Source organism: Athene noctua, chromosome 1, assembly GCF_965140245.1.
Source record: "Athene noctua chromosome 1, bAthNoc1.hap1.1, whole genome shotgun sequence".
In the NCBI taxonomy this organism is placed as follows: Eukaryota; Metazoa; Chordata; class Aves; order Strigiformes; family Strigidae; genus Athene; species Athene noctua.
The window spans coordinates 65,290,285-65,317,186 of NC_134037.1; the positions used below are offsets into that span (position 1 = coordinate 65,290,285).

Here is a 26,902-nt window from a genome sequence, read left to right on the forward strand (position 1 = left end):
GCGGCCGGTGCGAGGATGGCCCGGAGACCCCGGCACAGGTAACCAGCTGTCTGCGGGCGGGGGGCGGCCGGCCCCGCTGCTTCGCTCCGCGCCTGTCAGACGGGGCGCGGGGCGGGGGAGAGGGAAGGCGGCCGCGGGAGAAGGGCTCGCCCGGCGGACGGGGCGGCGGGCGGGCGGGCAGCCTCCTGTCCTCCGCGCACCTGAGCTACCCCGCCCCCGGCCCCGAGGCGAAGCGCCCCCTCCTCCGGAGCCGCCGGGGCCGCGGCAGCGCAGCGGGACGCACCGCAGAGCCGCCGCAGACGGGGCGCCCGGGCCGCACGCCCGCCGGACGCCGCGGGAGGCCGGGCTCGCTGCCCGCGGGGGCCAGCGCGGAGACCGGCGGGGCTGCGCGCCCCGCGGCTGCCCGGCGGGACAATGTCGGACTGGCTCGGCGGCGATAGGTAGCGCGTCCCGTCTCATTCATTCATTCATTCCCAGCGGGGTGGGACGGCAGGTGGGCGGCGGGCGCGGGGGCTGGGCTCGCTCCCTCGTCTTTTTTTTTTTTGTTTGTTTGCTTGTTTGGGTTGATTCTTGCAGTGGCCGTCCCATTGCCCTCGGGAGCGCGGCTCTCCCCCGCGGGGGCAGTTACGCCCTGCGGGACTTGGCTTTTTCCCGCACACGCCGCTCGGCACATGCGGGAGGGAGCGCGGCAGCGCGGGCGGGGGGCTGAGGGACCGGCGGGGCACACGGCTGGAGCTGTCACCCGTGGCCGCCCGCCCGCCCCCCCCGCCTCCCGGGAGACGGCGATCCCGCGCCGCGCCGCGCCAGGGGCCGGGGGCGGCGGCGCCCCGGGGGCGGCGGGCGGGACACGACGGACGGGACGGGACGGGGCGGCAGCGCCGCGTGGCCGCGACCGTGCCGCCGCTGCTGGGCGGGCGGGCGCTGAGAGCGGGGTTGTTGTCTAATTAGCCGGGGACGGCGGGTCGGACACGTGGAGGCTTTTTTCTCTTTCTCTTTGCAGCCCAGCATCCTCCCCTCCTCCCCTCCCCTTCGGCTGGGCTGTGACAGAGGAGAAAGTCGCAACCCTGCCGCTCCCTGCCCCCGTCCGGCGGGACCTGGGGGGGGTGTGTGTGCTCTTTTTAAGGAAGGGGTGCGGGAGCAGGCAGCGGGCCGCCGGGCGAGTGCCGGGCTGTACTTTCAGTGTCAGCGCCGAGGTGTCGCTGGGGCTGGCGGTGAATCACCGGGCCCTCTCTCCCGAAAGAGAGGGACTGCCGCCGCCTGCCTCACGGGCGCCTCCCGCAGGAACGCGGCGCTTCGCCGCCCCGGGCTCGGCCGTCAGCCCCGCCGGGGTCGTGTCCGCCAGCCCCGCGGGGCGCGGAGCGGCGCGGAGCGGGGCCGCCCAGGCGGGCGCGGGCTCTGCGGCGGGCGCGGGCTCTGCCCCGCGGGGCTGATGCCCGAGAATTCCTTCAATCACAGTAGCAGCAACGAGTCATTTCCTCTCCACCCCCTCTTTTTTTTTTTTTTTTTTCCCTCCTCTCTTTTCCCCGTGTATCGTTCCACGAGTCGGTTGCCCGGGCGAACGGCGCAGCGCCGCTACGGGGGGAACGCTGAACCGGGGGGCTCCAGCCCTCTGCCCCGGCCGTGCGGCGCCGCGGGAGGCCTCGGAGCTGCGGCCGGAGGTGCAAAATAATAAAAAGTTTTAGAGCAGCGCTGAGGGCCCGGTTGGCTATAGCAGCTGCCGAGCGTCCCGAAATCCAGGGGCCTTTTTTTCTCCTGCTGGAGAGCCCAGGTAGTACAGCGGGGTTTGCTCAGCTCTGAGGTGCCAGCAAGGCCCCGGTTATTTAAATAACCCGGTTACATTACCGGCACCGCACTTCCATCGTTTTAACCCGTTCGCCGCTGATGTTCTTCTGCCGCCGTTGCGGGGCGGCGCTTCTCGCCCGAAGCGCGGAGGAAGCCTCAGCGGTGGTGGCTGCGTCCCTGGCGCTTTGACTCTGCGAAACTCACTTTCCAAACGATACTTAGAAACTGAACCCCAAAACTTCCCTGGGCACACAGGTGGTCGCACCGCGGTCTCCGCGTGTCCCAGAGAAAAGCGAGTCCGCCGGGCGCGGCGGCAGGGGCGGGAGCCGCGCTCGGAGCGGCGGGAGCTCGGGCCTGGGCCCAAGCACGCTGCCCGGGGGGGCCCCCGCCGCCGACGAGGGGTGCGGGGGGGTGGGGTGTCAGTCGGTGCTCTCCCTACAGGCGTACATGGGCCGGGGAATAGGGAGTGGAGCGGGGGCCGGGTGGGCTGCAGGACGGTGGGGGTGAGCTGAGGGTGGCAGCAAGGGGCGGGGGGAGTGAGCCAGGGGCCCCTCGGCAGAGGTTTGGGGAAGACGCTACGCACAGGGCACAAGGCAGGCTGGGGAGAACTTCTTACAGTTAACAGGGTTTTCACAGCACATGCCACAAGCCAGAAAACAGGGTGGAAGACGGATGGTGTGATTAGCCCAGTGCACTCTAAAAGAGTTAAGAGCCTCACACTTCGGAGGTGTTTGCAGCTCGACTAACAGTCTCCGTGCTGCAGCTCAGTTTAAAAAGGGATCTCCTGAAAACAGGGCAACGGGATAAACGATGCCTGATAATTTTATTACAAAATAACTTCATTTTAATGTCTTAGTCATACCTTAACATACCACAGCGTGCCATACCATCAGATGTATCACAGTTCTCAGTCTGGTAGCATGACATTGTCTCCTTTCTAGCGCTTGTGGTTATCATCTCTTAGCTGAAGTGTCAAAACTGCTTCTGGTATCTTAAAAGTTGGAAATAAAATACTGCCCAAGACAGCTCTTGTTGCAAAACACTCTCGTTTTAGTTAACTGGGTAGACCAAGTGCTGTTTGTGCAAAGAGTAATAGAGTTCTTTTTACCCATAGATAGCCTCTGGGGAAATCCCTTAGTCATGAATTAGGTGAGAAGCAGAGTATTTCAAAAACAGCATGAGGTATGTAAGAAATGGAATAGAGGTAATAAAGCCTTAAGTCAGAGAAATGGAGACTATAAAAGGGTTCAATCATTCATTTGTTGGTTGCAGGACATTAAATATACTTGTCCTCGGCCCTTGTCTGTCCAGACCCATAAATGGCAGGCATGTCTTATGTTAGAGCGTATTACATGTTAATGCTACCACTTACCGGCTTTACTTAATTATACAAACTTTTGCCTTCCCCTATAGGGACCATAACCGTATTCTCAAACGATATAACTACCTGCTCTATTAAACATACAAAAACACTGATACTTTTCAGAACGTATGGCATGAGTTAAAGATTTTGAACATGCGCTTGTGTAATGGACACAGCCTCTAGTTCTCTTTATTGTCCCAAACATTGTATTTTAATTTGAATCCTTCATTGGTTGAAAGTTTGCCAAATGTGTAATTCACCACTGATCTAACATTAGGAGCAGGTCTAAACATGCAGAGTAACACGAAGGTTGCCAGCCCTTTGCTTGTATCTGTGGATACCAAAAACAGCAGAACCAGTTCAGAATACTAGAACAACAGAATGCAGAACAAAATCTTGTTGTGCAAGTTTTAAAACTTTTATCTGTGTAACCTTTGTAAGGATTTAGTGGGGTTTTTGTGCTTTGTAATTAAGTAGCTCAAGTCCTCATGTTCCACTCTGTGTCTTGCTGTGTTTCCTTCTACAGTATATATAGTAGTGATGATGATGAAGAAGATGTTGAGATGTATGATCATGATTATGATGGCCTACTTCCTAAGACTGGAAAACGTCACTTAGGAAAAACCAGGTGGACCCGTGAAGAGGTAAATCCAAGTTTATTCATTTCCTGCATGTAAAAAGATGGAGAGAACATGGATTACGTTCTTCTCTGAGTTGCTTATCTGCAAACTAATTTCAGTGACAGTCCCATGTATATGAATGAGGGTGACAGTTTCAACGCCATTAGCTACAGTGTTTAATTTTGAGGATTGTTCTTATCTTTTAAATAAAATGTATAAACATTTTTTCATGTCCACCAAGGTCTACGTTACAGGTATGTGAGTCTCTGTGTAATCCCTGTTGAAGAAACGGATTGTCACCTGCAGCAATGCTCAATTGTTAACTGCTGCCTCTTTTTGTTTGAAAATGGTTGCTATGTGAGAAATGACGTGTGTTCAGTGTCCCACAGCAGCAAACAACTGTGGCAGAAACTGCTGCAGTCCTCTTGTGCCATTTGAAATTTGCACTTTAATTGCAGCATTATGATTCTGAGTGGAAATAAATTAAAAGCTGGAAGAAAGAAATCCTGCAGTGCCAAAACTGAGCATTCAAGACGTGTCTTGCTTTTGAAGGTCAGAACGTGTTTTAGTCACGATACCCTTGTGCTGACTTTCTGGGTAAATTGTGGTATCAAACTCCTTTGCCAGGTGGATATCCTGTGGCCATTTAACTGGTCTGAGTTTATTGCGAAATACATTAATACAGTTCTTAAGTTCTGTTTTGGCTTTCTCTTCTCTAACAATGTATATTGATATATAAACAGTGGCAGGTCACCTCTTGCAAGCACTATTTCTTTTGTTTTAAATCATAGTCTGCTCTTACAGAGGTGAATGTGGTTGTGATGTGGCCTGAGAGGAAGGAATGGCAGTGGAGCCCAATGGCCACCTTCCTGTCACATGAACTGGGAGCGGACTGGGAGGCACCAGTCAGGGAAGGGGAGGGTTGCTCCCCTCCTCTTATCTCTTGGGACAGTTCTCACTTGTTTTACACTATCTTGATCTTTCGCAGTACATGAAATTGGTTTCTTTACCCTTTAGGTTCTATATTTCTGGCCTTATTAAAAATAGTGGGCCAAATTTCTTGCCATTGTGAGTATGCAAAAATCCCTCACAGTGATCAGTAGCAAAAAGGAGCCATTAGTTTTATTGCGTGTTCATTGTACATGGATAGGCAATGAGCAAATTACTGGAACTCCCATTACCTGCAAGACATGTAAAACTTAAGGTTGTGATTTTCAGAGGTCCCCAGACAGCTGGGTGCCTGAGTGTTACTGAATTTCACTGTTATTCTGATGCCTGGCATCTAAACATGCACGGCCTCCTGTAAATCCAGTACAAGAATAACAGTTACATTGCTTTGAGCGCTTAAATGGGAATGTATAATATGAGTCAAAGAACAGCACAGAAAAAGTCAGTCTTTCTTCTGCAGCATAGTAAGAACCTACTAAAATCCACAGGAGTAGAAAAATCTCCTGATTTGGGCAATTAAAGGAATGAGAAGAGTACAGACCATCTCCCCTTACACTCAGGAAGCAGAATTAGATGCTTAAAAAGCTGGAAGGACACATTTTTTTAAAAAACTTAATTCATTTGCATTATAAGAGATTGCAATATTAATTATGTCTGATTTTTTTAATAATTCAGGATGAGAAACTGAAGAAGCTTGTGGAGCAGAATGGCACAGAAGACTGGAAAGTCATAGCCAATTTCCTTCCTGTAAGTGGATATTGGTTTCTGTTTCTAGTTCTAGTGACAGCTCTTTATCAGAGGTTTCCAAGTAAGGGAAAGGGGAGTGGTTGCTTTATAGTTACATTTTTGCGGGAGATATAAAAACTCCACAGATGGAGACCTCAGAAATTTAGTTATAATATTGTGGAAACCCTTACCTTTAATTTTCCTTACACTTCTCAGAAAGGGTTGGAAAAAACAAGCAAAAATGGAGGTGGAGGGGTGTTGCACAGGAGACGGTCAGTGTGATACTGAAACAGAGTAACTCAGCACAGAGGAAAGATAGCTTTGATAAATTATAAAAAATAAAAATTTATTTAAAATAAACAATGGTTTAGAAGATAATTTGTGAACACTTAGGCTGTTGTAGAAATACTGCACGTGAAAGCATGACAGCTATTGTGCAAATGGTGAAGATTCAGTTTGTGTGGTTTTGGTGATACAGTCCTCACTGCAGTAATGATGGAAATCTTACCTAGTTCAGTGGGCAAACTGAGAGTTGAGCACCTTCTTCTCAGACCTATTGTATCATTAAATGTTGTTTAGCAATTGTAGTTGGCAGTGAAATACATCAGGGAACAAGTGTACCTAGACAAGAGCATTTTCGCTCTACATTCATCTTGTCTAAAGAATGATCTGCTTTGCATATTTTACATTTCATTAGAACCGGACAGATGTTCAGTGCCAGCACCGATGGCAGAAGGTACTAAATCCAGAACTTATTAAAGGTCCGTGGACTAAAGAGGAGGATCAAAGGGTAATCAGTTTTCCTTTCCATCTGATTAATGCCTTACTGGAGGATTTCATGTGTTGGGGCAAAGCTCTGAGAGACTTCGGTATTCTCAACACTAATATGGCCAGACGCAGACTGAGCCTATCAGTATCAATGCTTAATATTTGTGTAGTGCTTTCTAAGTTTCCTACACAAATTAATTAATGTTGCTTTGCAGCACTGTAATGTAGAATTGCAGTCTAGAAGTGCCTTAACTATTACCAGATTTTTCCTTCTGGGTAAAAGTATAAATGGGAAGTGGGGAACCTTAATTGTGTGCTGGTTTTACTGTGGCAGTTTTGAGAAATGTTGAAAATATTGCTCCACCACAGAAAAATTTCATTTATTCATTATGCATTGTTAAATACAGGCAGTTTTTATGTCCTTCTTTGAAGGTAATAGAACTCGTGCAGAAATACGGTCCAAAGCGCTGGTCTGTCATTGCTAAGCATTTGAAGGGAAGGATTGGAAAACAGTGCAGGGAGAGGTGGCACAACCACTTGAATCCAGAAGTGAAGAAAACCTCCTGGACAGAAGAGGAAGATAGAATTATTTACCAGGCACACAAGAGGCTGGGAAACAGATGGGCAGAGATTGCAAAGTTGCTGCCTGGACGGTAATGACATATACCTTTAGCTCTTAAACAGGGAAAAAGGAAAAAGCTGCAGGTCTGAGCAGTCCATTTCAGTTGCCTCAGGCTGCATTTTATAAATCAAAAAATTTTGGAATCAAAACCTGGAAAGCCAGTGACATCGATGTGCTTTTTTTTCTCAGTGGGGAACTGTGCTGTTTGGTCAGTCCATGAAACAGCACGCTATTTTTACATGCTTTTAATGTTTGCCATAGGTAAAAAACCCCAGTAACTAGAGCAAGACCATAAGAGTGTCCTAAATGTCTGTGCAATATTACTTGTGCTTGCAATAAATATTGTAATTTAAATTGATTTAACAGGGAATGATCACACCCTGCAAGTGGGACATAATTTAAATTCAGCTAAGCATATACCTTCAACATGAAATCTAGTCTGTTTTTTCAAAATTATTTAAGAGAAAGCTGCTTCCACGTTTACAATTGCTCCTGAATCATACAGACAATTCTGACCTGTTAAAAATCTGTGTATAAAACAGGAGAAACTGACTTTTTCAAACTCTGGTCCTGGAAATACTTGTCTCATTGAAAACTTATGCACAGCTTGCTTATAATTTCATAGATTCACCGTCTTATTTGTTCTGTACTAAAAGTGACTCAACATAAAGTGTAGCCTAGCAAATAAGGTAAGCAAGGGAGAGGTTTCCCTTCCCATTTTTATTCCTACTATTTGATGAAACATCTTCAAGATCTAAACATAATGCCTAAGATTATGATAGCCTTTTAAGCGGGCATTCCCTAGGCTGCTTTCACCTTCTAGAAAAAAGCTAAAAAAGGAATTACCCCTTGGAAAGCTTTTTTGTAGCTTCCACGCATCATAGATACTGCTTTCAATGATACCATATGGTGGTGATGTTTTTCAAATAGAGGAGCTATTTCTAAGTGTACTCTTAAAATCTCACAGACTTGAATAAGTTTGCTTTTTCTGATTCATGTATGTGAGAATTTGGATCTCAGTTTTTCTGCATCTAAGAAAAATCTCAACAGCTTTGTTTACTGAATTTGTGTGTATAGCATGATGTTGTTGTTGTCTGTGTGGCCAGTTGGGAAGTTGCTTGGAAGTTAGTCTTTTTGCAGCTGTACTCCACAGTCTTTCTTTCCAGCAATGAGATAGATACGGTAAAACTCCACTGTAATATTAAGACGTAGGAAGATGATGTTGGCAGTCCTTTAGGGTAGCCTCAAAGGTGCAATAGCTACTCAGAGGTAGCCTTCGCTGTCACCTCGCCTCATGTGAATGGAGTGAAGCTGAACTTACGCTGTAAGAAATTCTTATGGTTTTTGGACCTAAGGCTTAGCAATTGCTTTTATAAGTACATAAACAACTGTGGCTCATTTGTCTTTTCACCTACCTTTTATACTGAGCATCTTTCCTAAGACATTGAGGGTAGCATTTGTAGAGGTGGGGGCAGGAGAAAGTCAAGGTTTAAACAGAAATGCCAGCAGAAGTTTCCTGTCTTAATCTGTCTGAATCAGAAATGGTTATTTTAAAACCTTCTCAAACATACGTATTTCTGTTGCAGAACTGATAACGCTATTAAGAACCACTGGAATTCTACCATGCGTCGAAAGGTTGAGCAGGAGGGCTACCTGCAGGAGTCCTCCAAAGCCTGTCACTCCTCAGCAGCCACTGGCTTTCAGAAGAGCAACCACTTGATGGCCTTTGCTCACAACCCACCTTCTGCACAGCTGCCAGTAGCCAGCCAGCCCCCGCTGAGCAGTGACTACCCCTACTACCATATCTCTGAGCCACAAAACGTAAGTGCCTGAAAATGTGTGGGGGTTTTTTGTTTCGATTTGTTGAATAGGTGGGTGCAATTTAGCCATACCTGATTTCAGGAAGAATGAAGGGTTTTCTCCGGCTCTTGGTGGGCTTGTATGCGTTTGATGTCAAGCAGGACTTCTTTGACTTTGACTTCAGTGATGAAAATACGTACATTTCAGATCATTTGCCAGCATTCAGGTGGTAGAATTGGGTTCAACATTTTTAATGCCTTGTAAGCAGTGAACATGTTCTAGTACTGTTTCTTAGAGTGGTGAATATTACATTTCTTGAAAATCAGTTAAATCCGGTTAATTCTGTGTTCTGTGTCAAAATCTCCCATGTTCCCTTCAGTAATATTCTGTTTGTGGGTTGCCTGTCAGAATCAAGTAAACAAGTATTGTTTTTAATCTGACTCCTTTTCTATTAGTGATTAATAACGAAACAGGCTGCTGCTTCAGACAGTTACATAGTAGAGGTTTAGATGATAATAAATTGCATCTTTTGCATTTTCACTTCAATTTAGAAAAATCTTACAAATGCATCTATAAATTATTCATCTTTTCTCATTTAGGAAGGGTAGATACTTCATGTATGCATTTTCTTTCTTTGTCAGTAATGATCACTGCCATATTCTTAAAGAACTGTTTACTTTTCTTGTACACATTGTTGGGTGTTTTGCTATTTAATCTCCATTGACTATAAATATTAAGTACCTAAAACCAAAGTATGTTTAACACAAATTCACAGTGCAGGCAGAGAGTATGATAGAAATAATAACTTCTAGTGTCTTTTGCTTTTTGGCCTAGGTCCCTGGTCAGATCCCATATCCAGTAGCACTGCATGTAAATATTGTCAATGTTCCTCAGCCAGCTGCTGCAGCTATTCAGGTAGATAACTTGAACCTCATTTCAAGAGTCAATTTGCTAAACATTTGATAAGTCAAAATGCAGACATTGTACATTAAGGAAACATTTTAATGTAATAAGTGTGGTGAAGAGAGAAAATGGGGAAGGTGGGGGAGTTCTAACATGACTGGTAATTGCTTCTTCTGAAGTGGATTTAAAACACAGTAGTTGGCATCTGGTGTGATAGCTTTCACTTTCTCCATTTCAAATGTCTGTACTGAAATTCAGCAGGGACTTTGGTAGTGGAAAACACAATTGACTTTTGTTTCATCTTTGAGTCTAATTTGGCTATTATAACCACAGGACGGCAAGCCATAAGCATTTTAGTTGCTACATCCTATCAGACCTTTATCTTTTCTTTTCCCTTAACTCTTAATTTCAGAGACACTATAATGATGAAGACCCTGAGAAAGAAAAACGAATAAAGGAATTAGAGTTGCTACTAATGTCGACTGAGAATGAACTGAAAGGGCAGCAGGCATTACCAGTAAGATTGTCACTGTGTGCTTGGATGGAGGGATAGCAGCATTACCCCAGTGCTTGTCTTTTTAACTTTTTACTCCCCCTCTGCCTTCGATACTAATCAAGGCTCTATATTTCCGTTTTAAAAGGATGAAACATAGCACATATATAATCTGTATTTGCTTCATAATATCTTTTGCTGAAAAAAAAGCAAACAATTTGCAGGTATTACTTCGCAAAGTGGGAGCAGGGCTGGGCTCTGTAACATGATGTAATATTGGAAACATGATAATTGTATGAAAATGAAAAATCCCACAGATCTTAAATCAATGGGATCTCCATTTCTGAACGTGTGCAATGGTTCATGTGATGAAAATGTAGTGCCTGTACGTTAGATTTTTCTTCTCTGTTGTATTCTTTTCTTCAGCTGTGTTTTATACACTTTGTAAGCTTCAGACTTGGTGCATGTTTGACAGTTTGTTTTACTTCTCCGAATAATGGTAGATTCTTCATAACTGCATGTGTGGAGCAAATGCTGGCTATTACTGAATTCTCACACTTTGTTGTATATGCCATTGGATGTTAATGTGTGAAAACCCTTACATAATTACTTAACACCATCACCAAAGCCAAGAATCCCCAAAATGTTTTTGAAGATAGGTGATAGCCAGCAGATTCTTTTTTTGGGTAATATGTAAAATTAATAGTAAAACAACTGCATGCATGATACGTTAGTTTGGCCACTTTTTAACTTTAGTTAATGTTTTGCAATTTCTTCTGTTGCATGATCACACTGGAAAGAAACTTCTGTTAATTTGTTCTTCTGCTTTCCTAACCACGTTGATTTGACAGCCTCTTCATTGCATTGGTGTAAGCTGTAGCATTAGACAGGGATAGAAGAAGAAAAGGAGATAAGCAAACAAAAGCAACTCTAACTCTTAAACCCTTTAGCCTTCTACAGTGCTGAGCGCTCAGTAGGGAAAATCTGCCGTTTCTTGCTTCTCACAGAAAATTACTTGCAGACACTTCTTGAGCTTTTGGAGTAACGTGTGTTAGTAATAATATATGCTCATAATCTTGGAAGTAAATTATGAGGTAACTTTGGGATAACAAATACAATGCCGATATTACTTAAAACAAGATCTTGCACTGATGAAAGGAAACATCTTGACAATTGTTTCGTAGGCATAAGCTTTTAGATGATGATGCAACTACTTTTATCTTTCCTCCAGTGGCATCTGACACCTTGTGCAATTTCATTGCTAAGTTCCTTCTGCCTTTTTCCTCCCCCCACCCCCCACCCCCCCGTTTCTTTTTTTCTTCTTCTTCCTTTAGACACAGAACCACACATCAAACTACCCTGGCTGGCACAGCACCACGATTGCTGACAGTACCAGGACCAGTGGTGACAACGCACCTGTTTCCTGTTTGGGGGAACATCACCACTGTACTCCATCTCCACCGGTGGATCACGGTTGCTTACCTGAGGAAAGTGCATCCCCTGCACGGTGCATGATTGTTCACCAGAGCAACATCCTGGATAATGTTAAGAATCTCTTAGAATTTGCAGAAACACTCCAGTTAATAGACTCCGTAAGTAGACTTGCCACCTCAGGTGGATTTGTGTGTGGTCAAGGAGTAAGGGGAGAGGAACTGAGACAGTTCTAAATGTGTTTCTTTTTTTTTTCCAAGTAACTTTTAATTGCTACAAGATCTGAAGCTTAGCTTCTGACATAACAAAACGCAGCTGCTCATAAATGAAGCCCTCGAGTGTGGATGCGTATGCTTTTCGTGGGTGTCTCCCTTTCCTGCTACATCTTGGTATGGGAGTGTGATTTTTAGCAAACTGCACAATAGGAGATTGAAACTACCTCTCGATATTAAGTCTCCTTAAAATAAAATCAGAGACACCGTGAAAGATTTTAAACAGTGAAATGATACTTATTTATATTTGAAGTGACACATGCCATAGGTTTATGTGTGACTGCTCATGTATCTGCATCATTTTCTTAAAGTTTTGTTGTAGCTTCAATAGCTGCTTCTCAGAGTTTAAGGAGCTTGCCCTGACATATATGAAGAACTGGAAACATGCATTTTAAATGCCAAGTAGCTGACTGACATTGACATGGGCCTTTTCTCACTATGGTCTCTGGTATACTGTGAGTAACAGAAGTGGCACCTTGAAATACATTTGTTGGTGATACTGTCCTTCAGCAGCAAAGGTGTCTGCTTCATGCAGTGTCACGTCCCATTCAACATGTCCAGAACAGGCCTGCAGGTTAAGAGGAGACCAGTCTTAGTTTAGAGCCTAAGGCACACATTTTTTGGTAGTGAAAGGCACTGTCTTCATACCAAGCAGAAAACCCTGGGCAAGTAGGTAGTAAGGACATCATTTGACATACTGTTTCTTTACAGACACAGTTGCCAGCAACTCTACTAGCATGTTAGACAGTTTGATGTGATCAAGGTGTATATCGAAAACACAAATAAGCGTTCACAGTGTTACTACTCAAATAAACAGGGTCAAGCTGAGTTGAACTGGGAAAGACTTTATTGATGTTGGTTACAGGCATATCCTAGCGCTGTATTTTCATGAGGTGGCACTATACACTGTCTTATAGCTCCGTGCCTCCCACGTTGTTTCAGGATCCTTCATCATGGGGTGATCTCAGCAGTTTTGAATTCTTTGAAGACACAGACACTTCGGCTAGCAAAGCTCCCTCAGGCGAAGTCGTGCACCTTCAGCAAAGAGGGGCCAGTGATTGTAGACCTCAAGGACACCCCATCACAATCTTGAGCAAAATCATGTCGAGTCAGGGCTCTCCTGGCTCACCAAAGTCCTTATCTGCCTCACAGAGCAGCGCAGCTCCTTGGGTCCTTCTTCGCAAAAGGAGAGGGCACTCCAGCCCCTTAGCCAGTGGCCACGGTAGCACCTTGGTCCTAGCTGACGTCAGCAGCTCAACTCCTCCTAAGCGCTCCCCTGTCAAAAGCCTGCCCTTCTCTCCCTCGCAGGTAGATCAAGACTTCTGCACAGATGTTACTAATTCTCAAAAGTCACCCCAGCCTTAACAATTTAGAAACTAATCCTTTGGAACAAATGACTAATTACCGTTGCGCTTGTTGATTTCACTCCATGTTTGAATCTTCTCACTGCTCTTAGTCTTCACCACTGAGTTTAGATCATCATCAAGCTAACTGTTGATTCTCTTATTTTAAATTCATCTGTGGGACTTGGGTGATTTTTATTTTTTTTTTTGGATCGTTTTTGTAGGGGAATACGATTGCTTACTTTGCTTTTACTGTTAACTCCTTCCACTACTAAAGTTTAACATCTCTGATCATTTGTAATACTTTCCATCTCTGTCCACTTACAGTATGATTCATTGACCTAGAAAACCCCAAACTGCATTTAAATAGCATTCAGGTTGTGAGACAAACTGACAACAACCAAAAAATTCAAATCGCGGCTTGCCATCCTCAGCCCAGGCCATGTAGGGTGGAGGGGAATGGGAATGAGGAGGAAAATGACCTGTAAAATGGCCTGACTGCACTTCCAAATTCCTCTTGATGGTTGCTTTGTTTCACAGCTCTAGCACTATTTAAAAGTGTTTTGGCTTTTTTGTTTGTCTTGTGTTCATTTTGCCTTGGTTTGGCTTAAGTCCTTGAAGTCAAAGAAATACTGTTTCATGAAGGATAATCAAAGATTGCATGTAATGATCTCCCACAGTATTTCCCATTGCCTATTTGGTATTTTAATGTATCATTTATCCAGTGAAATCCATATTTTTATAAAGTCTGTTTTAATCTGATGCAAGTTGAGTCTAGGAGGTAATATGGTGAATCGTTGTCAGAATAAAGGATACCACTACACTCACAGATTTGTAGAAATGGAAACAATATTTTAGGTTACTAGGTAGAATTCATACAAACGCAATTTTCTCCAAACTAGTACTGCTGCCTCTTTTTTGGTCAGTATTTCTATTTAAAACAGTCCGTGCACCCATCACAGGTGACAGTTTTCATTTTATGCTGTGAAAACATCACTTTGTTTTGAAAGAGATGATAGGAAATTTATTTTCCTGTCATAAACACTTTATTTACTGCCTTAAAAGCACCTAGATTCCCTATATAAATCTTTGTGGAATTTAGCTCCATTTCCCATGGGTTTATTCCTGAAACATACCTTACTCATTTTCATCCAGTTCGTTCTTGGGAACCCTGTTCTTAATATTAATTAAAATTAATTTGCAGAAAATCCAAATCAGGCTTTTAAGATGTGGCTCTTAAAGTGATGGAGAGTGTTTCTTATTGGAATGGACTGTAATTTTCTTTATAACTTCCCTCTCTAGAAATGCTCATTTTGACTTTCTGAGTGCTCCAGCCAAACTGTTGAGTATTGTTTTGCCATGTAGTCAGGTACCCTATACACACATACCCACATCGTGGGGTCAGGAGAAACACGTCAGTCAGAAGGAAATAATTTCTTTTTCTTTTGTTCAATAACATCAATTTAAGAAGTCAGTGTTGTAATCTGGATGTTCCTATTGATTTTTCCTTTCCCTACCTGCAGTTCTTAAACACCTCATCTAGTCACGAAAACCTGAATGTGGACAACCCTGCACTAACTTCCACACCAGTGTGTGGCCATAAGATGGCTGTTACCGCGCCGTTCCACAGGGACCAGACTTTCAAGGCTCAGAAGGAAAATCATGTGTAAGTCTGTTATCACGTTGTCATGTCAGATTCACAAGGGTTCATTTTTTCAGGTCTGCGCGCAACCGAAGTGCTGGGTCACGGTATGCTTCCTGTGGAGTAGTTTGCTAACACATTCAGATTTTTCTTAGTTTGGAGTAAAACTTCCACTTTATAACTGAGGAGGTAGGTTATTGATACAGAAAAATCATGCATATGGACTCACTGGTTTTTTAAATAAATCCATTCTACCTTACCACAGTTAAATAGATGTTCTGCTAGAAAAACAAAATGGATCATAGGATTGCAGGAAAATACTTGTCCAAATCTTACAGCAGCCATTGCCCATATGCACGTATTTCTGTAAAAGGGTAACATTTCCAGGCTTGTTCCTTTAAAGTTTTTCTCCTTCTTTTTAAAGTTTCAGAACTCCAGCAATCAAGAGGTCGATATTAGAGAGCTCTCCAAGAACACCCACTCCATTCAAAAACGCACTTGCAGCTCAGGAAATCAAATATGGTCCTTTGAAGATGCTGGTAAGAAGGAAACAATGATAAAAGTTGCTTTGATATTAGTGCAGAGGGATGTTCTGGGACTTGGATATAACGTTTCTTCCTTTCAGCCTCAAACTCCGACTCATCTTGTAGAAGATCTGCAGGACGTTATCAAGCAGGAGTCGGAGGAATCTGCAATAGTGGCTGGGCTACATGAAAGTGGACCCCCTTTGCTGAAGAAAATCAAACAAGAGGTAAATCTCAAACTTACCTGAGGCAATTTAATTCAGCACTCTTCGCTGAGAAACTTATACGAATACCTTTTCTGTTAAATAGCTGTGTCTGTTTTTCTTTCATGTGAGCCCCAAGATCTTAGTGTCAGTTCTATATAGTATACTAGGCATGCCTAATTCATCTCCCATTGATTTCCATAGAAGTCTTTCTGCTGTTTTCAGCAGGGGTTTGCTTGGGCCGTTCTAATGCAGTTTTCGTTTGAAACTTAAAAAGAAAAAAAGAAATTAAATAGGAATTTGGATTGAATCTTTCTAATATTGGTGAAAACTATAGAAGAACCCCACAGGGACCAAGCTCCATGGAGTGACTTAGAAACCTGAACATTTGAGGACATTGCATTATATTACTTTGTCACTAAAGTTCTAAAAATACATATATTCTCAATCCTTTCTAGGGGATTAAACTCCTGAATACTGACAGAGCACTGAGTGCAAGTATTCAAAGTTTTATTAGATGGGGATTTTTTAGAGAACCTTCTTCTGCAAAGAGCAAGGGTGCTGTAAAAAACAGTACTGTAAACATGTATTATGCACAGCTGTGAAGAATATTTATTCAGTTTATTAAGCAACTGACAGTTAAATTCCTTCTGGTCAGTTAGGTACCGGTTTTTATCATGGTGCCTTCTCTGCTTTCAGGTGGAGTCTCCAACAGATAAAGCTGGAAATTTTTTTTGCTCGAATCACTGGGAAGGAGAAAACCTGAACACTCAGCTCTTTACACACACATCTACTGTGGAAGATGTGCCAGTAAGTGCAAGTTTTCACACCACCAAATGATTTTTCTGTTTTACATCCCTGTTCAGTTCTTAAATGCAAGAGAGGAAATATTTTCTCTGACCTTCCTCACAAGTAGTCATTATTTCCGTATTATTTTCCTGTATTAAGCATAAGAAGCAAAATCCCGCTCTTAACGAGATCATTGTAATGCCTATAGAAGCCAGCAGAAGTTGCAGTCATTGTGCAGCCCACAGTCTTTGTAATGAGCCTGCACTTGGAGGATGCCTGCACCTCTGTATGGAAATGACTAGGTCACTGACTTAAAACTGATAAAAGAGAGAGTCTGTTTTGGTTTGTGCAAAGCAGACCTTGCATGAGCATGGTTCCCTTTGCTTTGCCGGGACTATTCAGTGTTACCGTTATTCTTGCACTTGGGAGTTTCACTGGATGAAAACCCTTTGCACATGACCATGCTCCTGCAAAGCCAAGTCCCAGGGACACCAGGCTGAGGTGTGCTCCCAGACTGAGCGCTCTGTCTATGACCATGCCCAGCGTTTCACCCTCTGCAGTCAGGCTGAGTTTGCTTTTAATATGTTCAAATTCAGGTTCTCTTGCGTTACTGAAAACCGTGGTTTGGTTTTTTTTCCTTTTCCTGTTCAGAATCTTCTTACCAGCTCCATTTTAAAGATGCCTGTGTCTGAAGAGGATGGTAGTTTTCATAAAACGTTTGCAGTACCTAGGAACAGGGCTCTAGCTAGTCCTCTGCAGGTAACTATTCTTTGATTAAAATATCCCTTTGTATGTAAAAATACATACATATATTGCTTTCTCACAGACTGATTTTAAGTTTTGGGTATAGAAGAACGGATTGTTCAGATGAACGTGGTTGAGGATCTCCCTTTACCTGTGGAGTATGAGGACGCAGAGGCTACAGCTGTGCCAGGAATCTAAACAGGGCAAAGCTCCACACATGGGACATTGTAACTCAGCTGATGCCAGCGTTAAGTTGGTAGGATTGAGAATGAATGCGGGTCAGAGGCTTTTTCCTATAGCCACCTTGTAGGCAGCTCTGCTATTTTGGAGAGCAGGAGAGTTGAGTGGTGTGGTCATGGCCAGAAGTTGTCGCTGGCCTTGGGACGAGAGCAGGGACTCTGGCACTGCCTGGCTGGCCGGCGCAGATGCAGTCGGTATTGCCTGTCCAGCCAAGCACCAGGATGGCCTTTCCCTGAGTGCAGGCTGAGGTCACATCAGAAATGAGGTTGTAAACTGTGGTCTGAAAGGGCCTTCTAACACTTATGGCCACTTGTATGTCTTGGGATCTCTGAACTGAATTAAACGTGCAACTGTTCTAACGTAAGCCAGATGTGAGGCTTGCTTTTTCCAAGTGTTAGCAAACATATACATTAGCTCTACTTTAAAATATAGCTGTTATGTAGGCCTGGTCCAAAGCCCACCAAAGTCATTAGCAGCCTCTTTGTCAAGTCTAGTGGACAGAAGTCATTTAGAGAATGAAACGCAGTGTAGATAATGATCAATTATCCTTCCACCCCAGCCCGTATTTTTGAGGTAGATGAATAAGTGATTTTATATCCCTACTCCATGTGGGCAAATTGAGAGAAAGTGTCTCATTCCCCAGGGTGAGTCACTGTCAGAAAGGAAATTATAACTCCACAGGTCTTGACTTTCAGACAGGTAGTCCACATAGCTAATCCTTTCTTTTCTCCCTCTTTACAGAATTTACATTGTGGGTTATTTACAGTAGGAAGGAATGAACAAAACCTGGTTTTGATTAAGCATCTCTAGTCACACGTTATAAAGAGAAATACTAAAATTTCACACATGTCCCTGTTTGGCACAGCTTGCTATGGAGTAGGTTTCTATTTTGCACTGCAGAATCATTTAATGAAAAGCAGTTTTGGCAAGCAGGGACTGTGTCTCCCCTCTGCATGGAGGTGTCGTGGGGGCCAAAGACTCACACTCCCTATTTCTTATTTGCTCTTTTCTCATGAACTATGTTTCTTTGCTGCACTGTGGTAGACAGCTAAGAGGAGGGTTTGAAGATCCACTCCCCCTGGCTTAGGGCAGTTATTTAGGGTCTGAATTCAGACCATTTCACGGCAAAGGATCCCAGGGCTCCAGCTTTGCAGGGGGTCACTGGAGCTCCCCAGCTGGCATGTGGGAGGAGGCTGCTGGTCCCTCTGCCTTGCCAGCACGCGACACCTGGTCACATCCTCCAGCCAAACTTTGGGCTTCTCCATAGGTTTAGGGCAACATTTTCAGGTAGCTAAACAGAGTATGTTGTGGGTTGTCCTGTTAGTGGTAGTTGCCTGCACTCTGCCTGTAATAAAATTGAAGCATATGAGGTGCTTGTAAAATAGGATCTTTTGATCTTTAGCATAACACTGTTATGTTTCCTGCTATCTAAAAATAATTTCTTTACAAGCTGCTGTAAATGAAAGGGCTTGTTTAACCTTCTCTCTTCACTCACGCTGATTTTGTTCAGGAAGTTTACACGAGTCAATTTGTGGGCCATTCTGGATCCTACTCTTCAGTCCTTGGTCAGGAAAAGCCTTTAATTTTGCATGTTAAAAGTCAGGTATTCTCATCCCATAAAGAGGACCTTTCCTTAAATAGGAACTGAGGTAAAAATTACTTCTTAACTCGCCTCAGTGTTTAAAACATGTTGAACTGAAAGAAAAGTCAGTTTATATTCATTATTCAGCTTCTTGGTGAACCAGTATGAAAGTAAAATTATTCTCTCTGCCAATGGAGAAACATTGAGTGTTTCAGCTGAAATGTAAATCCTAAATGATGAATGAGGCTAGGGTTTTCTGTGATGGTGACACAGATAGTTTTTTCAGGATGAAATAATACAGACTTTTTATAACATTGTGGTCTTGACTGCTCATCACTGTGCTCTCTGATTTGGACTTAGTGTCACAGTTAAAAGGGACAATCTGCTTCATCCCTGGTAAGGCTGCTTGGCTTCATGTCAGAGGGGAATGTGGCCCCATACAGCTCAGGAAGGGCACATGGTCTGGCTGTTTCACACCAGAAACTGCTGCTGCTCTGCCCTAATACTTCTTCCCCTCCCCGTCCCAGTGGAGCCAGATGTCTGTGATGGGGACACAGCACATCTAAAGGGTGCAAAGCAGTTGAAAATGTTAGCGTTTGTGCTTGATTTTGACTGGTAGCATTTTGTACGTGACCAGTTTTTAGCATGTTTTTATGCTTTCTAGTTTAGAATTTGGTATATTGCCCACAAACATGCGCACACAAATGCACGCACAAACACCGGACTAAATCCCCTGCTCGCATGCAGGTAGACATGAAAGACCAGGGAACGCATCTGGGTGAAATTTAATTGTGTCTGCATATGTTTACATTGCTGCTGTTAATACTTTGGGCCTGATCCAACTGTTCTTACTTAGGCAAATTCTCACTGACTTCAGTCCAAGTAAGAATTATAGCACTCTCTGCACCTTGGAATGTGTGCATGGAGAAGGAAAAGAGAAAGAAAGAGAGCATTAAACTGTTTTTTTCCCAATTTGCTTGGTTCTTAAAATTCCATTTTCTTCTAAATTTGAATTTAAATAAGAGGGAGATAGCATGCTTACCAGCCCACAGTATTTTTCATTGTTTTAATAATTTGTGCTGCATTTACATAAAGAAAAAGATCTGGCTAGCAATAGGCTCACCAAATTGCCTAACTACTTATTGGTTTGCTGTTAAGTTCCAAAGAAAGCAAGAGTAACAAATGTTCAAAGCAATCTCTAAGGATATTTTTTGCTGCATTTTGGACACACAACTGATCATACACAACTTAGCAAATAATAGTTGATAAGCATATCAAATAGCATGATATGATTCACCATCATTTAGGAGGAACAGCATGTTGCATCCTCTGGCATGTGAGGTCAGGTAGCTGCATATAACTGCACAAGGAATTAGGTGGCATCGCTGTTGCTTTGGAGCAATGGGTGTCCCCTTAGACCCAAGAAGAGTTTGGGCTTCATGCTCATTTGATCTCTTAGTAAAGACTCTCTAAAACATTGGATGTAAAGGCAGCTCTGTGTGGGATCTTTCCGGTAAGGTATGAAGGTTCAGCCAACTTTTTTTATCCTGCATGACAAATCTCACGGTTGCGCATTGGGTATTCTCTTTCTGGCAGGAATAGGAGATGTCTCACCAAACCCACGTGTTGCCTTGGGGTGGAATTACTCTTACGCTCCATTGCATGGATCTCAAATACTTCTGCTTTGTATTGGTGGCGTTAGTTAGTTAGTGAGTTAGTTACAACTAACTGTATTTTTGCATCCTGTATTTCTGTCACTCAGACAATATTTTATTTCGCTGTAGGGAGATTTTGGCCTCACTATGGAATTTTCCAAGGGTTAAGATTTTGGGATAACGTGTGAAGCCCTTGTTGAGGCAGGCTGACGATCTGTACTAAGTATTTGCTTGAATAGTGCCTCATAAGAGGTTACATAAAAACTCTGTTTCTGGCTGTTCCTGTGTAAAAGTTATGTTTTATTTCACATTATATTCTGTAGCCAATCAAACAAGTAGCAGTACATAATACAAACTATCCTAATGTGGACATTTTAACAGTTAGAAAAGCAGGCTAAATCATAGACCATCCACCTAACTCTGCAGGCTATTAAAAGACACGATGAAATGGAACCTTTCAAGAAAATAGCACTGCTTTGGTATCTTCTTCCCCAAGTAACAAAGGAAACAACACAAGTTAGAAGCCCTGCGAGCTAAAGAGAATGTTCTTCAACCCCTAGCTCCTGTCACTTTCCATTTTTTAACCACAGACTGACACGTTTCAGCTCGAATTTCCTGACTTTCAGTGGTTTGCGTAACCATTTTCTTTAAAGAGTAAGTTAAAGGATTTTAAAACAGTTACTTGGTTAGCCTTTTCAAGAGTGTCAGTTGTCATTAAACTTAATTGTCTCCATTTAAAAAGTGAATTGTGGAATTTCATTTGCAGCTGGTTGTCAGACAAAATGTATAGGGGAGGCAGCACGCTTTTCTGCAGCAGCAGACTTTCTCTGGTTTTCCTTCATGGTATTTTTGAGGCAAGAAGATCCTGAAGTCTCATACTCTTCTTTGTTGAGTCAATGGAGAGGAAAAAGCATGCTGTGCTCAAGTCCTGGGAGGTTTAAGCTTTGCACAGCAAGGAAAGGTAGCCCTGTGGGTTTCCCTCACTTGTATTGATCCTTCTCCCACCAGTGTCTGATGTGTACAGGAGCTGTGCTTAGCACAGCTGAGAGAAGCAAAAGGAGGTGAGAAGTTACAGGTCATTCATCATGTGTTTTCCTCCCAGGGCAGCAGAATTTAGGTTGCAAACAGGAGTTATACCCACCCCAAGTAGGCACTGGTCTCTTAAAAAGAAGAAAAGTGACAGCTTAACTATCAGCCCTTTGCAGCAATGTGTTCTGATGCGTGAATAAAAATATTACTTAAGGACAAAACTAGAAAGGGACTGAATATCCTAACATAAATTGCAGGTGCTTAGCCCATTTCGGTATCTCCCCCATTAATCTTAATTGGAAAACTCATTCATCTCAAACAGGAGTTTTGTTGTGAGTAAGGCCTTCAGTGTTAAACTCTTAAAAATGCCACCTCTCTAGCTCTGCTATCAGGCTTATAATAGAAGTTGAAAAGTTGGACTGTCTTACTCTCTTATATTTAGCAAGTCGTATTTCTGAGCAACTGGGGAAGCCCCAGAGTTTAGGAGAAGGATGTCCCATGCCCCACAGGAGAACTAGCAACATGAGTAGAAATAGTGCTCTGCCTTAGCAAATGAAGTAGAATTCATTTATGGTCACCTGAGTTTTTAATTAGTCTTTACTGTCTGGCCTTGATAAGTAAAAGGGCTTCTCTTGGTTCTGCATCCCTGCTGAATAGAAAGCCATACTATTCTACATTATATGCATCATATTCTGCTAGGAAATTGCTTTGTTTAGGGCACTGATTGTTTTACTGTTTCAGAAGGAGTACTACATTTCTATCACAAGCTTTCTTTTCAGTGGCGTGTTCTGCAAACTATCCATACTGTGTAGTCTAAGGGAAACTGGCAAGAAATCCAGCTTTTTGCAGTAGAGGAACACTGTATGATACTTTATAAGTCTGAGCCTTCTAAATATTTTAAAAGTTTTGTCTTTTTTTTTGTTTGTTTTAAATGCCAGCACAACTTGACTAAATTAATGGGAATGTATCTAACACAAATAACTTTGCTGGAGTTGCTGAAGAATCCTGGCAGCATAGCAGAGATTTAAAATATGTCTTCTAACACAGTTCTTTGCCCAAAGATTTTTACTACATCAGTTTGGAAGCTTGGTACTGCAGGACTGCAGCAGCATTTGGTTTTGGCACTCCTAACTTGCAAAGTGTCCTAATGCTGGGCCTTTCTTAAGCTTTGTAGTCAGCACATGAAAAGGCGATCCAGGCTCTGAGTGCAGAAGGACTAGAAGCACTTTTTCATAGTATTTTCTCTCCTTACTCTGCTCTGTTTTCTCTAGATGGTCCAAGTGTTTATTTAAAGTGCTTTAACTGGATATCCCAGTTACAGCTTTGACAGTTTGTTTACAGTTTGCATCTGCCTGAGGGCTGAGAAGGCACATTACAGGATAAGTGAGGTAGTTTTGCTGCCAGGAGAAGGATGTGCTGGTAGGATTACTGAGGTTAAAAAATATGAGCCAGGGAGAATGACATAGCTGGAATTTACCATGGGTCTGTATATGGGAACTCATAGCAGTATACTTCTTCTCCCCTCCTCTCCCTGTTTTAACTTGAAGAGAGAAAACTGCTGTGTGTGGAAGAGAAAAAAACTGCTGGAAGTACTGGCTGATGAAAAGACTTAAATTCTTTTAATTGACAGAAAAACTGAGTAGACTTCTACTCTTTGAGGCAATTAAAAAAAAAAAAAAAGAGGAATGAATTGTACTGCAGAAATCCCTTCTATCCCCACTGGCTAGGGATTTAGGTGCCAAAATGAACACCTCACTCTAAGATGGCTGAGTTTGAGTAGGATGAATCCACCGAATCAGTGAAAACATGCCCAATTTTGGTGGGTTTTGGATCAGGTCTTTTGGCTTCTAGTTACAAAATTTTTGTGTTTTCATCCGTTGATTTGCAGAGTTGGACCTTTCAATGTGATGGGGCAGATGCAGTAAGCATTCTGCGAAAGGAGTGGTCTGACTTGGGTTTCTGAGCAGTTTTCCTGCATGCCTCTGGCTTTCTGCCTGGATGTCTTCTCTTTTGATATATTTGCTAAGCGCTGCTATCTGCAGAGTGCTGCCACTGTCTTGTAACAGAGCCCTGTCAATACTTGCTGCGATGCTGGCGTGGAAGGAAGCATTTTGCTTTTCCTTTCTGTCTATGGGATCCCGTAGCATTGTGTGCCCAGAGCTGGCAAGGCGCTCTGCCTGGGTTGTGGGACCCAGCGCTCCCTGCCAAGGAGGGAAGTAAAACTTCTCATGTTGGGATGACTTTCACATGTGCCTCCGGCACTGCGCTGCAGGGCTGGCAAGGCAGAGGCATTGTGCTTTGTTTTGTGTTGGCTGTTGAGAGCCAAGGCTTCAAGCAGAAAATGTTTATTAAAAATACCCTCTTCAAATGTTGTCTGAGTTCCTCAGGATAGAATTGAAAGTTGTCTTAGTAAGTATACTACTGTAGTAAATATACTACTTTGGGTCAAATTTTGCTTTCTTTATTGGACCAAAGCTCTCACAACCATCACTGAGACTGCAAAGATAGTCTCATTTTATAAATTTGTCATAAGAGGAAAAAAAATAGTGTAATGTATTTCTGGGGAAATAATACAAGGGTCAAAACTCTCTGGGCAGATTCTTCCATGCTGTCTCTGGCAAAACTTGAGTAAGTTGTTTCAGACAGGCTCAAGTCAGGGGTCTAGCTGATCCTCCTGTTGCTTGCTGCATCTGCTGCCCAGTGCTCCCCCTGGGGCACTGGGGTGGCTGAGCCTGGAGGGAGGGCAGAGGGTTACTGCCTGCCTGAGTGGCTTCTGTTGCACTGACATCAGGTTAAATGAAGACCAGGCTTTCAGTGGAATGAGTGACATGTAGCAGCCTGCCGAGATGTTGGAGATACCAGGGTACAGATACTTTTTTTTCTCTTCTAAGCACGTGGCTGTTAATACAAAAAGCTCAGTCTAGATACTAATGATTAAGCCTAATTTATGAAATTGGGACACTCCTTGCCTGAAGTTACTTCTCTTTTTTAAAAATTGACATACTGTGACAGATGGACTTTTCCTCACATGTTTTCAGTTTTTTAAGGGACTGCTGATCTCTCATTTCTAGACAAGCTAGACATTGAAGCTTTGGGGGATCACAGGGAAGTATCGGTTGGACACGTATATTTATCCTTCGAAATGATGGATATTCTGGAACTACCAACTGCTTTTGAGGTGTACAGACCAAATCTGACTTCTAAGTAAAACCAATGGCATTGTACCAGGCATGAATTTGGTCACTGATGAAACTACCTCTAATACAATAGGGTAAAATATTCACAGGTGCTTGAGTCCCACTGAGGGTCAATAGGAGGCTGTAGGTTCCCACTTGATGTAGGTGCCTTTGAAAAAGTTACCCTGGAAGCTGTTTAACCAAAACATAAAAGAAGCTGTGGCATGTCACATGCATGTCTGCGGCATGCAGAAAGTATGTCACACCTGCTTTTTGGCTGTGGCATGTGCCCTGGGCAGAGCCACAGCACAAGGTACTAAGCCAGCCCAGGTTGAACCACTCTAGAAAAGAGGTGTATAGCATGTCTGTTCACTTCACAGATGCAGCTTTCCCAAGCTGCAGAAACTTGGTGATTTGAGGCCTGACCCGGTTCTCCTTCACATGGGGAACTCCCACTGAAATGCAGCAGGAGTTTAGCCTGCAAAAAGGCATCAGGAGCAGAGACATTTGGAACTTGCTTACAGAGGAAAGAAAGACCTATCTAGGGAAGCCCAGCAGAAGTTTACAGAGGACTAACATGCTTGCCTTCATCTTGGCCATGCTGCTTACTTACTCATTAGTTTTGTCCCTTTTAGACTGTAAGCCCTCTGAGGCCAGGAACCTCGGTCCCTGTGTCTGTACCAGTGCCCTGATTAGGGCCTGTTATGGGAAATTATCTGTATTTCATGTTGCACAGACTTTTACTATCCATATGTCTCAGATAACACTTTGTACGGTCAGAAGAGCATTCTCTAAGCATTTAGGCCAGAGAATAATTCAAGGATCCCCTTGCACAGTTAGCAACTAGAAGGAGAAGCATAAAGAGCCATGGGCACACTGGGACAGGTCTGCTCTTAGCAGATGGTTTGCAGTACACGAATTATGCTTCACCCAATGTCCTAGATGTTCATAGGGCTTTGGCCATCTCATTGAGCAATGTAGATCTTGAACTGCAAAGATGATCCTTGCTGAAAGCAGAGGAAAATAGAGAAGGCTTTCTCCTGACTTGTCTTTGTTGGTGGATTTTGGGCATAGACCTCAATATTCAACAGTCCTGGGATCCCCTCGCTGGCAGGCAGCTTTCTGTTAAAAAAAAATACACACAGTCGTGTGTATTTTTGGAATGCAGGGTATTTGTACAACTAGCTCTACCTAATAACAGAGTTTTTATTCAGGGTTTAGGGAATATCTCAATGTTGAAAAGCAGACACACTGACTAAGTGAAAGAGTTCAACAGAAAAAGAAATGTGTGTGTAAATGTGTGTGTATACTGGTAAATTCCAGGAGCTTTGAAATTTCATTACTGTTTATAGCTCAAGGCAACGAGAAACATTTCACATGTGTAGTGAGTAAATAAATGCAGTGCGAACAGCCCTCTGCAGATATGTTTATCTCACTTTAACATTATACTAAATGGTGCCTGTAACCTCCATAAATACCACAAGAAGTGAAATGGCTTACACGATAATTAAAATGCTGTTTCTGCTGAGAATCACTCCCCCCCGCCACCCTCTCTTTGCCAGAGGAGCTCTGCTAATGGACACGTGTTAATCGCCGCGCACAGGTGAAAGCAACTTTGAGTGCGGGACTTTCTGTTAGCTGTGGTCAGGCTGTGAAGATCGTCAGGTTCGTTTTGGGAATGCAGGGGCAGAGCAGCTGTATTTCTAGAATGGAGGAATTTGTGTGGTCATAGCACTGAACATTATAACTGTGGGCCTGTCTGTGCTCTGTTGACTGTAAAGTCCGCCTGCAAGTGAATTGTCCCTTTCACAGAAAGGGATTGAAGGCAAGGCTATAGCTATGGCCACATAGAGAAGACTCTGAAGGAGAAGGTGGGAGGTTTGCATCCTGGCTCTCGTGGTGTGCCCCTCTGCAGGTTGTCTGGTCTGCCTAACCCTTTGGTCGCTACCCAAGCAGTGGGGGATGATAATTTTTTGCCTGTTGTGTTGAAATTTCAATTTCTCTGGAGACGGGACAGCATCCTACTGTGCGTTCATCGGCACTTAACCGCGAGCAGACCCAGCTTCAGCTGTGACTATGAATAAATCACATAGTGTTCACCCCAGATCTCTCTGCCTGTCTCTAATTTAGCATCTGAACAATGCCTGGGAGTCAGCATCCTGCGGGAAGATCGAGGATCAGATGGCCCTGACGGATCAGGCGCGCAAGTACATGGCCACCTTCCCCACCCGGACTCTGGTGATGTGA

The 26,902-nt window shown here is 43.6% G+C and overlaps 1 protein-coding gene across 9 annotated transcripts; it reads left to right on the top strand.

Annotated features, from left to right (window-relative positions):
• Positions 1–26,902, top strand: MYB (MYB proto-oncogene, transcription factor). Of its 9 annotated transcripts, none has more exons than XM_074924212.1 (16): positions 16–38; positions 3,672–3,789; positions 5,389–5,460; positions 6,137–6,229; positions 6,640–6,860; positions 8,416–8,650; positions 9,464–9,544; positions 9,945–10,049; positions 11,360–11,617; positions 12,671–13,036; positions 14,595–14,737; positions 15,138–15,252; positions 15,339–15,464; positions 16,140–16,250; positions 16,881–16,988; positions 26,786–26,902. In XM_074924212.1, the coding sequence occupies exons 1-16, from the start codon at positions 16–18 to the stop codon at positions 26,900–26,902; spliced, it is 2,292 nt and encodes a 763-aa protein (XP_074780313.1). The 9 variants fall into 9 exon arrangements, with proteins under 9 accessions (XP_074780383.1, XP_074780313.1, XP_074780331.1 ...); XM_074924230.1 differs by having other exon boundaries at positions 11,360–11,569; XM_074924221.1 differs by having other exon boundaries at positions 9,945–10,040.

Coding starts and splice junctions, on each gene's coding strand:
- MYB (XM_074924212.1), top strand. CDS start 16: ATGGCCCGGAGACCCCGGCACAG. Junction 39..3,671: donor GCCCGGAGACCCCGGCACAG/GTAACCAGCTGT, acceptor TTCCTTCTACAG/TATATATAGTAGTGATGATG. Junction 14,738..15,137: donor GCTCAGAAGGAAAATCATGT/GTAAGTCTGTTA, acceptor TTCTTTTTAAAG/TTTCAGAACTCCAGCAATCA.